This window comes from Paroedura picta, chromosome 9 (genome assembly GCF_049243985.1).
Source record: "Paroedura picta isolate Pp20150507F chromosome 9, Ppicta_v3.0, whole genome shotgun sequence".
NCBI classification, from domain to species: Eukaryota; Metazoa; Chordata; class Lepidosauria; order Squamata; family Gekkonidae; genus Paroedura; species Paroedura picta.
Genome location: NC_135377.1, coordinates 49,472,651 through 49,484,807, shown reverse-complemented (window position 1 = coordinate 49,484,807; position 12,157 = coordinate 49,472,651). Strand labels below are relative to the sequence as shown.

The 12,157-nt window shown below is 43.6% G+C and overlaps 1 protein-coding gene across 3 annotated transcripts in view; it reads left to right on the top strand.

Annotated features, from left to right (window-relative positions):
* The window catches only part of LOC143844925 (uncharacterized), a 112,043-nt gene that overhangs the window by 20,737 nt on the left and 79,149 nt on the right, over positions 1–12,157 (top strand). The window contains exon 1 of one of the 3 annotated variants that reach the window (XM_077352776.1): positions 211–598. The exons of the other annotated variants lie outside the window; for them this stretch is intronic. Coding sequence (XP_077208891.1) covers positions 538–598 — 61 coding nt within the window. The 5' untranslated portion in view covers positions 211–537. Of the gene's footprint in view, positions 1–210; positions 599–12,157 lie in introns of those variants that run through there. 3 annotated transcript variants of the gene reach the window in all.

The window sequence follows — 12,157 nt, the reverse complement described above, 5'->3', positions numbered from 1 at the left end:
TCTGGAGCTGAACATCTTGCCCCCCCCCGCATGCTGCCTTCGTAGATGGCCACCCTGTTTTAAGGAGGGCTATGGTTTTCTTTGCCATCTGCTGAGTTCTTGTTATATTTGTGGTAATTGGGGGTTTAATGGGGTTTTAACTGGGGTTGTTATCGGATTTTTTATTGTATGGATTGTTTTTATGTGACCTGCTGTGAGCCAGTTTTCCGAGAGCAGTAGGCTATAAATCAAATAGATAAATAGATAAATAGATAAATAGATAAATAGATAAATAATGCTAGTCATGCACAGTGCTATCCTAAGCAGAGTGGCATCTTTTTAAGCTTATTGATTTCAGTGGATTTACTGCTGACCCAAACATGCCTCATTATGACAACTTGTGGCTGGGCCTTTTATGACATGGGCATTGAGCAGGGCTGCAGCTAGCCCATCCAGGGTTCGTATCTGGCCCATGAGCAACTGGTGCAAGGGAGGGAACTGAATGTTGCTTTGGAGGGGGGCGTGGGTGGAGTCCCTCAGCTTGTGACCTCAGCATGGATGAGCAACCTCATCTGCAGCAGTCAAGCAGAACCGCTTTGCTTCAGTGGCAGCCTCACTGGTAATATGGGAGCTGCGTTAGTGCTGGCTTGGGGTTCCAATGGGGGGAATGCACTCTTGGGTGGCTGCAGGGATCTGTGTTTGAGTGTGTGTGTGTGTGTGGGGGGGGGAGTGGCACAGATGAGCTGTTTAAGTTTATCTGTTTAAAAATTGCTGCAAGAGCCTAATCCTGATCAGGCCAGTGGCGTGACAGAAACAAGTAATCCTGTTTCTTCCCTCCACAACCTTTAAAACAGCCTTCCTTGGTGATGTCACTTGAAAAGGCATTGACAGCGGCGGGGGGGGGATGACACATGATTGCCTGCAGCATGGGTTAGATCAGGAGTGGGTCCTCATAGCAATTTTTAAAACACTAAATTTTCTTCAAAAATGGTGTTGCCGGCCACAGGCTGGACCCGTGTCTGCCAAAATGTAATTTGATTCTTGCACTGCACTCTTAAGCAGCATTATACCCGAGTAAGCTCATTGACTTCAGTGGCCAAGGAAGGGTGTGGTTTTGCTTAGCATTGCACTGATACTTGTCTGTAAATAAGCAGCTGCCAGAGAGAGATGCCTGAGTGCTCTGACTTCTTTGACAACATGAAATTCTGTTTGGGGATTGTTCTTTGGCGCTAAAAGAATAAGGGTGGTTTTTTAACTGGGTACAAAATAATGTGGTAAAATGAGGTGCTGGGAGTGGGAGGAACTACAAAAGAAGCAGGACCCACAGAAGGGTTGCTATCCCCCAGCTCGTGCTCGGAGATCTCCAGGAATTACATGTGATCTCCAGATGACAAAGATGAGATTACAGATCTCGAGACCACAGAGGTCAGTTCCTTTGGAAAAGATGGCTACTTAGGAGGATAGATGTTGTAGCCTTATACCTTGTTGAGATACCCAAATCCCACCCTCCCCAGGCTCTACCCCTAAATCTCCTGGGATTTCCCAATATAGAGCTGGCAGCCCTAAGAAGGCCTAAAGCAATGTGAAAGAATACAATAACAAGAAAAAAAGGTGTTATAAAATGTTTCAAACTACTGTGAGGGCCTGATGATTGAACACAAGATCTAAATTCCCCCCCCCCCCGCACCACCAGCAATGTATTTTTTAAAATGTTGTTTTGCTTTCCTTTTAAAATGAGATAACAAGAGTATTATTGCAACACGCAGTAATAAAATTGTTATGGAATGTCAAGATACTGTTTTAACAATCGCTTTACACTTTGAAACTTTTTAGTAACACATCTGATCACTGCAGCTATTAATTAAACTGGATATTTTCCAGAAAAGGCAACTACATTTTCTTTAAGGAAGATTGTTTAAGCACCTGCCACTCTGTAGACATTGCACTCATAAAGTGCTATGTATCTTATCCTTTCTGGGAGCACATAAATATTAGGATTTTGCTAACATGTATTTATGTTCAGCTTAGAGAGAGAGAGAGAGAGAGAGAGAAGGGCAGACATACCTTCTGCATTTTGATGCAGGAGTAATAAAGCATGTCCCTTGGTAAGGAGCCAATTAAATCAAATACTGTCTTAATATGCTGCAGTGAAAAGCTTTTATGGCACTGCAGCCTGAGTGAGCCCCTCACACAACACATCAACACTGAAAAAGGCAAGGCTGGTGATGAAAAGTTGAAGGCACCTCTTCTCTTTCTAAAACAGCAATGGAAGCTGCCCATCTGCGCTAAACTGATGTGAACAGGGAATATGCCTGAAATATAATTACTAGAATTCACAAGGCTGCCTTGTCAACATCCTGTCTACTGTTCTGTAAGCGCAGCTATTAAAACATAACATAATAATTTTATTTTTACAACTTGCCCTTCCCTAGACAGCTTGAGCAGGTGACAACAGATTTTAAAACAATCACTGAATTTTCATTAAAACAGTAAAATATTCTCCAAATATAATTATAAATATAGGTTTTGAAAATGTTTTAAAAACCACTTCCCTTCAATTAGAATCATTTAGAGAGGTACTGGACAATGCTGGGGGATTTTCTGTTTTCAGATAGGGAGACCAAATCTTATTCCTTGGCTTCCACCATGATCATGGTAGACAGGTCCTCCAGAACCGATATCTTCCGGAAGAACATTCCACCAAGAGGCCAGTTTTACTTCTTTGGGGGTAGGGACCCTAAGTAGGGTTTGACTGCTTGATCTTAATGCCCTTTGGGGGGCTGTTTTTTCTTGTTCATAATACCCCCTGACTTAGGAAGCTAAAGCTGTGTATGGTAATAGTCAGCCAAATGACAAATAGTGATTTTGTTTGAACATGCCTCTTGATAGAAAATGTTTGACAGGTAAGCTGTCTTCATTGAGCAGCCTTCTCTGCAAAATTTCCACACAAAATTAGAACTGTAGCCAGATCATACAGGGCTATTTTCAAAGTATGTTTTCCAGCCTTTTGCCTTTATATAGTTTGCAGGATGTAAACATCCCAAACATGTGAATGAAGAGCCCCGGGATTTGAAGCTCTGGAAATCTCATATTTATGAACTGTTTGGAAGCAAAAATAATGTAAGGAAAAATGATGGAAAAGGTTCCTGGGAGCCCCGGGAAAAATTCTGAAATGTAATGGCACAACTGGTACTGCTTTAAAGCAGTGGTCCCCAACCCCCGGTCCGGGGACCGGTGCCGGGCCGTGGATCAGTCGGTATCGAGCCGCGGCTCCTCCTCGTCCTCATCCCTGGCTGCTGCCTCAGGGGCTGCCCTGCCACTCTGCCACCGGCTCGCCTTTGGTGCTCTCTGGTGGCCGCCATGGCAGGGGCTCCCCCTCGGCATGGCACTGTGCAGGTGCTGCTGGCAGTGCCCCCCAGTGGGCAGCAGAAAAGCAAGTGGAGCAGGGGCTCAGGCGGTGACGTCCCTCGGCAAAAGACTACCCCCCCCCCGGGCCTCAGTAAAATTGTCAAGTGTTGACCGGTCCCCGGTGATAAAAAGGTTGGGGACCACTGCTTTAAAGGAAACGAGTAGAGGTCCTACTCCAATGCACTGATCATTCATCTATATGAGGGTTTATATGTGTCATGTGGAATACCCCCTCATTAGTGGAGAGAATGAAATAAGTTGAAATCAATCTCAACTTTCTAGAAAAAGGAGAGATAAACCCCAGTCTGTCACTCTATTTCCTATTGCCCTTACAGTAGGAAAAATAACCAAACAGAAGAAAATAAGGGTACTGACTTTTCTGCCACTTTGTTGTCTTATTGGGCAGGAACGATAGACATGCTCAAGCTTTCTTTCTTACACATATGAGACAGTGACTAGACAATTATCTCATTTATCATCTTTAAATGAGTGGCTATATTTCTGTCCTGATGACTTAAAACTCATGCAGCAATCTCTATAATATAACTGAGTGCATATACGGATGCTGTTGAACATTTGAAAGCCTCCCAGCAGAGGCCCACCCATGCTTTGAGATGTTCAGCAAGCTGCTGTCAGGGTGCCTAGAGAAGTCTGGGGGGGGGGGCAGAACAGGGGCGAAGAAGCCAGCAAATGTCTCTTCCAATGAGAAGAAGAAGAAGAAGAAGAAGAGTTGGTTCTTATATGCTGCTTTTCCCTACCCGAAGGAGGCTCAAAGCGCCTTCCCATTCCTCTCCCCACAACAAACACCCTGTGGGGTGGGTGAGGCTGAGAGAGCGCTGATATCACTGCTCGGTCAGAACAATTTTATCAGTGCCGAGGCGAACCCAAGGTCACCCAGCTAGTTGCATGTGGAGGAGTGCAGAATCGAACCTGGCATGCCAGATTAGAAGTCTGCACTCCTAACCACTACACCAAACTGGCTCTCTTGCTAGCTTTTTACATGCCACCCCTCCCCCATCTTCCTCTCACAGTGCAGGGAGAAAGCTTCCCTTCCCATACCCTCCTTTCATGGTGCAGGGAGAAGGCAGTGCATGGGCGGGGGAGGATCCAATGATTTGGAGCAGTGCTCCCCAACCTTTCTGAGGCTGGGGACCGGCAGGGCATCAGGCCGCGCCCGCACGGACCACGCCCGCGCATCGGGCCGCACCCGCGGGCCGCGTCCACACGGGCTGCACATGCGCGATGCGTGGCCCGGCCCTGATTCCCTCTCCCCGCCCTCCCGCAGTAAGAAGCTTCCCGGGCTGCAAGCTTGGTTGGGGACCACTGATTTGGAGAACTGTGTGGGGAGAACCCACTGCCTTTAAACACTCCCTGCTGCTTGGCAGGCTGGTGGGGTATGTTTAAAAGGGCTTGGCCCTTGACTTACAGCTGATCATGACAGCCCTGCAGCTGTCAGGATCAGCAGTTAGGCATCCTGTGTTCCTTTTCCCCACCTTCACAGGCTGGGAGGGAGTATTGAAAGGGAGTGCAGGTGGCCTAGAACCTATTGTATTTTTGGGGGGGCTTTACTGCTAGTTCTTTAATAAAAAACACCAGATTGCCCTGTCCCCTATGCCCCAAATATCTCTTATTTTTCAACATATATAACCAGCTCCACAAGCTCTTGATTGTAAAATGCTTCCAATGAGATGAAGTAATTTTATCTTCTTATAATGTCATAGTTTAAGCTCTTTGTGAAGATCTCAAAATGTCTGCAATTTAAAATGCAGTGGCTTTCCTGATAAGACATTCGTAAGGGTCTAATTCCAACACCTAAAAATGAATTTGGCTCTTTAAACGCAGTTGAGATATTACCTCACATAAAAAATTCTGAAATGTAATGGCACAACTTTTTGGAACTCGGATTTTTATGAATAGTTCTAAAATCAGAAAATGTGGTTTTCAATTACAATTTCACCTGTAAAAGATCAAGTATTATAGTCATTGCAAGAATCAATGGAAAATACTTCAAATGAAGTCCAAATATAAAACATTTACAGTTTTAAGTTTACATGCCATATGCATCTCTTGAGACATCATGGAATGTTTTAAGATCATACATATTGGCACTCCTAAATACCTGCCTAATAATATGCAAAAAAGGAAGAAAAATGTCATATGGCTATGGAAATTAATAGTTATTGTTACTGTCATTTATTGTACCTATGTTTGTTTGTTTGTTTGTTTATTTAGTTATTTATTTATTTATTTATTTATTTATTTATAGTTGGACTTATATACCGCCGTTTGCCAAAAGGTCTCACGGTGGTTCACAATAAAATATAAAATCAAAGTAAAATCACATAAAAACCCATAAATACCCCATTATTACAATATAAAGATGGCTTTCTATTCTATAGTTCTCTCCACTTCCCCCGCTTGTTCAGAGAGAGGTCAGACATTAATTCTGTAAGAGAGAGAAGAGAGAAATACTGGCTGATTTATTAGGGATCTTGGATGGAACCCGGGCTCTGCCCTGGCCTCAACCAAAGGCCTGGCGGAAGAGCTCCGCTTTACAGGCCCTGTGGAAATTATGTTTTTTAACTCTTGTAAGCCGCCCTGAGCCCTCCTTTAGATGGGTTGGGCAGGGCAAAAAAAATTATTCATTCATTCATTCATTCATTCATTCATTCATTCATTCATTCATTCATTCACTGCACTCCTGGGAACCAGTTCTGCACTGCCATATTTATATATGCATTAATCTAAAGAATAAATAAACATAAACACATAAGAGAGTATAGGTACTCAGGCAAGCCTTCAACAGGAGATCACTCTACAGGCTTAAGTGCCACTACTGAAAAGAGAACTTCCCTCAGCAAGTAAATGGCTGCCAACACCTGGGACCAGCCTTGCCATGGCTGCTTTTCAAGTAGCTATCATACCACTGCCTGGGTAAATTGTGACTTCACTTCTATATAAGCAAGCAGAGCATAAATTATTAACTTTCCAAAGATTCATGTCTGTCTTTCTTCTTTCCTTTTTAAAGTCAATACTAATCACAGCTCAGGCTGGGTTGTTCTTCAACACTAAAAGGTTCCTTGTCTAATGATCCGAAGAGGAAATCATCCAAGTGCTGACACAGAGATTGGAAATGTCATGACTTGTCATAAAGGCAGACTTTGAAGGGACCAGAACTGTTGTGTCAATGCTCAGTTAACATAACAGTTACCCTAAACTAGGAGAAACCTTCTATCAGTCAGGCCTCAGGACAAACCTTTTGAGTGATTGTTTAAAGGAAGGGTCTTTTAAAATCTCAGTTCTCCCTGACAGGGTGTTTCAGTTTAAACATTTTAAAAGTATGGGGAGGGGAGAAGGAACAAGGAGAGATTTCTTTTAAATAAATATGTGGGAAATAGCTGCTTTGGTATTTTCTAAAAACTAAATGAACCATAAATAGATGCCAAATGACAAGAGACCAAAATTGGTACATAATTACAAAGCCATTAATTACATAGAAGCACCTTTTGGTTGTAGGATGCCAATTTATTTAAAGCATTAGGAGATCAGATTATGAACCCAAGCTATTGTCTATAGAAAAATAACAAAAGCATTTGGACCCATTCCCACCTAACCTACACAATATGGTGATCATATAAAAAAAGTGAAACATCAGAATTGTTAGTGAGGGGTCAGAGCTGGAAGCAAACACCCGAGTGGAGCTCCCAGCTGCTCAGCTGTTTCTCATGAAAAGCAGAAAGCAGAGGTAAATTTCTGCTTCCTGTTCTTCATCACCTGTCATGAGCCACCACGAATTCTGCCAAAATTTATGGTAGTTTGTCATGGTTCTTCATGAACTTCATGAACCCCGAACAGGCCAAAATTTGTGACAAACTTTAGTTTGGTAGCCAGTTTGTACCCAGGCCTTTGTGTGTGTGTGCGTGTGCATGATTTCCATGAGGCAGAGATCACAGCGTTTGAGATGCTCAAGACTTCAGAGTCCAGACCTAACCTGAACACTCCATAACTTACATGTTCTCTTCTTTCCTCCTGGATGCTGTTTCCACCCTGGTCAGGACTGTGGCAGTATGCAGAAGAAGCTTTATCTTCCCCCTGCCCCCATGCTGGAACCTTGAACAGAAGCATTCCAAAGGGAGTTATTCATCCGGTTGCAGAAAACTACATGGTCTTTTAATGATTTTTCTATAATGAGAGATGTTCTAGAGCAGTACCCTACTTGTTAGACATAGGAAGAAAGGTGTCAGCATGATTTCCCCAAACATTTTGTCTACATTAGTACACAGGGTATGTTTGTGTGTGTGTGTCAAAATCTTTGTTCTCCTAATAACTTCTTTGATCCTAATAAGATATTGCCTGCTAAACTACTGCGTGATAATTTGGCATCTCATTGGATATGCTTGGTTTTCATAACTGCAGGTGCTTTCCTGGCCGTGAAGCCTTCCTACTTTCTTAGCACACAGCATTGCATTTTGGAATCTAAAAATGCCCGCTTTCAGGCTACAGTATGGCACCCCTGTATGTTGGTATAATGTACCAAGTGACAGCTAACAGCGTGAAGTTGATCAAACTGATCTAACTGACAGGTACTGATCATGTGAGAAGTGTCAGGTGGACAGGAATGACACAGCACAAATGCTTCTATTGGCTGGATAGAAAGCTGATGCAATACTAGAGAAGGTTGCATGTACATAGGTTGTGTATATAAGGAGTGATGGGGAAGCTGTCTCTGTCTCTCTGAAATGCCATTGTGTGCGCAGCACTCTGCTGGATAACATGTAAATATTCTGTACATAAAAGGTTAAGAAACCTACAAACCTGTGTTGCTTGTGTTCATCTGTCACAGCGAAGTGACAAACCACTACAACGGCTTCCGCTTCACAGCAACGCCAACAGGGCTATGGGCCCAGAGGTTGCAGTGGTTGCAGTGGTGAGTTTGTGGCAGTGGTGTTATCCTGAGTGCTTGGATGTCTGCTGAGGAGAAGCAGTTATCTGCCGGTGCTGAAGGTACGGAGGCAGGCGGGAAGAGAGACGTGTTGATGAGTTCTCCAGCTGCGATGACGAGCACAGCTGCTATCCCCGTGGAGAAGCTCAACTCGGAAAACTACAATGTGTGGGCGCTGCGGATGAAGCATTATCTAACCAGAGAACGGCTCTGGAGGTATGTGGAGAATCCCCCTCCCAAACCGAGTTCACAGGAAGAGGTGGCTGATAAGAGGGCTCTTGCTACAATTGTGTTAGCTGTGAATGATCAACAATTGCTGCATATCTACAATGCTGACTCTGCGAGCGAGGCATGGACTGCTCTGAGCAATGTTTATCTCCAGGTCTCGGCCGGTACGCTGATATCTCTGTCAAGGAGGTTGTATAGAACTCAAATGCTGCCAGGTCAGTCTGTGAGATCACATATTGATGCTCTGGGTGAGTGCTTTCGTAATTTGGAGCTTAGAGGAAAAGATACCTCGAAATTGGATCGCATTTTCATTCTGCTTTCATCTCTGTTACCTGAGTTTGAACCAGTCGTTTCCAGCCTGGAGGGCTATGAAGCACGTGATTTGGAATGGAGCCAAGTCACTGGGCGACTACAAGATTTTGAGTCCAGGCAAGTTGCCAAGGGAGTCTTATCTGTGTCTGGGCATATGGCCAAAGGAAAATCGACTTCGTCTGTGGAATGTAAAGAATATTCCGGCTCCCAGGTGGCTGCTGTCTATGTAAAACCTAAGGGCAAGCATGCAAGCAACTTCCAAAAGCAGAAGAAGGTGTTTGGGAGAGTGAGAAAGTGCTGGATTTGTCAGTCAACGGGACACATTGCTCGTTTCTGTTCAAAAGCTAATTCCCAATCGGTGAAGGATGTTACAAATAGTGCCCAAAGGATAATGGGTACTGCTACGATCAAGCTCGTGAACACAGCATTACCCTCAGGAGGGGACTGGGTGATCGACAGCGGAGCAACAGGGATCTTCTGCAATGACCAGAGGCTGCTGACAGACATTCAGACATCTCAGCTAAAGGAAGTGCGGCTGGCTGATGGACAAACAATAGAAGTTGTCTGTATGGGTTCACTATATCTCCCACACCTTAATTGTACTTTTAAGAATGTAATGTGTGTTCCCTCACTTCGTTCCAATCTCCTAAGTGTGTCTGTCTTAACAAGTGAAATGTTTAATGTCATATTCACTAATAAGGGGTGTTCAATTTGGAAAGAAGGAAAGGAGTTGGTGCAGGGGTGTTTGTCTGATGGTGTGTATCTGTTGAAGGAGACTTCAGAAAGTGCACAGGTTGTTGATAACACTCCCATTCACAATAATTGTATACATTTATTGCACCGGGCTGGGCATATAGGATACTCAGCATTGAAAAAAACCTTAGATATTCTTGGGGTTGGTGACATCTCGGAGTGTACAAATTATTTGGATTGCCAGGTGTGTAAGGAAGTAAAAGCCAAGGCGTATCCAGTGGCTAAAAGAAGCACAAGAGTAACACATAGACCTCTTGAGCTAATACACATGGATCTTATGGGAAAGATGCCATCTAGTGTCTCAGGACGGCAGTACATGCTTTGTATAGTGGACGATTATAGCAGGTTCTGCTGGACACTAACTATGAGGCACAAGTCAGACACATTCAAGCTATTTAAAACCTGGTGTCTTAAAACACAAAAGCAATTGGGGTGTCAACTGTCCTCCATACAAACAGATTTTGGGGGTGAGTTTATTTCTCATGATTTTGAGCAGTGGCTGGAGAAAAATGGCATCAGCCATAGGATAGCAAATCCTGGGTGTCCCAGTGAAAATGGAGTGGCTGAAAGACATATAGGCAGACTGCAGACAGTCATGTGGTGTATGTTAAAAGACACAAGGTCGTCTACGTGTCTGTGGGCAGAGGCTGTCAGTGCGGCCTGTTATGTATGTAACCGTGTGTGGTCGAGTTCTGTTAATCACATTCCATACTTCCTATTGTATGGAAAACTGCCTAAGTTGAACTACTTGCGAGTGTTTGGGTCTGGGGCTTGGGTGTCCATTCCCAAAGCAAAGAGAACTAAGGCAGGGCCATGGTCAAAGTTTCTGAAATTCATTGGCTATCAGTCTGGAATGAAGGCATATCGTTTTCAAGAGGGACAAACTGGAGTGAGGTTCAGCCGTTCTGCTTCATTCAATGAGCAGAATAACTGGTCTCACATACAGAGTCCTGAAATGGCTATGCTGCCAGTTACTCCAGATGCTGGTGAAACAAATCACAATGACCAGGGAAGTCAAATGCCTGTTCCATCTCAGCAGATGCAGGCAAGCTCAGAGACTAAGCCAAGTGTCAGAGCAACTCTTAGAAAGACTGCAGGGGTTCCACCAAACCGCTTGCAGTATGAGACTCTGGGAACTCCAGTGATAAACTTTGTTGGCACACAGGAGCCAGAGAGTTTCAAGGAAATTCTGAGTTTTGCAGAACCAGAAAGGGGCGCCTGGCTAGGAGCCATGCAGGCGGAATTTGACTCACTGGTAAACAACGAAGTATTCACAGAGGCAGAGTTACCTGAAGGAAAAAAGCCTATATCTTGTAAATGGGTTTATCGTCTGAAGCAAAAAGCAGACGGTTCTTCACAGGCAAAAGCTAGGCTTGTGGCGAGAGGTTTTTCACAAAAATTGCAGAACTGATGAGAATGTATCTGATGTATTCGCAAAGCCTGTATGTATAAACAAACATGAACTGTTTAGTAACATGTTAGGACTTCACTCTGTTATCTGAGGAGGGGTGTTGGTATAATGTACCAAGTGACAGCTAACAGCGTGAAGTTGATCAAACTGATCTAACTGACAGGTACTGATCATGTGAGAAGTGTCAGGTGGACAGGAATGACACAGCACAAATGCTTCTATTGGCTGGATAGAAAGCTGATGCAATACTAGAGAAGGTTGCATGTACATAGGTTGTGTATATAAGGAGTGATGGGGAAGCTGTCTCTGTCTCTCTGAAATGCCATTGTGCGCGCAGCACTCTGCTGGATAACATGTAAATATTCTGTACATAAAAGGTTAAGAAACCTACAAACCTGTGTTGCTTGTGTTCATCTGTCACAGCGAAGTGACAAACCACTACAACGGCTTCCGCTTCACAGCAACGCCAACACTGTATAACACGAATATGCTTGCCAGTGGTCCCTTGTATGGATGGAATATGGTTCTGTGTAGTGAGGTAGCAGGCAAGTGCAATTCTTAAGCCCCAGGATCACTTCAGAGTCTCTCTATGACTGTCGTTTCAGGATAGGCTCTTGAGCATGTCCCTTGGCTCTATTCTGTGTAGAGTCACTCTGAAATACACACTAAAGCATTTAAAACCATTTGTGAGTTTTCTTCTATGGGAATCTTCTTTCTTGTCTGCACATAATTGACACACTGTCAGTTTAAACAGCACTTTGTACATTAGATCTTTTGATAGACAGCCAGTTGCCATGTTTAGGTTTAATGCCTGCACAACAAGGAAATACCTGCAAAAATGCTTAAAGGCATACAGCTATGCTTTTTCGTGACCCTAAATTGTGTTCTCAGTTTATTTTAACCCAATGTTCTTCTTTCATGCCCAACCACATCAAAATGTAAATATGCCATGCTTCTTATCAAAAACCTGAGGCATTTGCCTGTGAACCCCTCTTCATAGAAAAATCTATTAGAAGGTATAGTGAGGCCACTATAAAATGTCCAAGGTAAAGTTATTTCATCCCTTTTATCTACATCAAAGAGATATTTATCAGGCAACTGTGAATTTAGAAACCAAAACAATA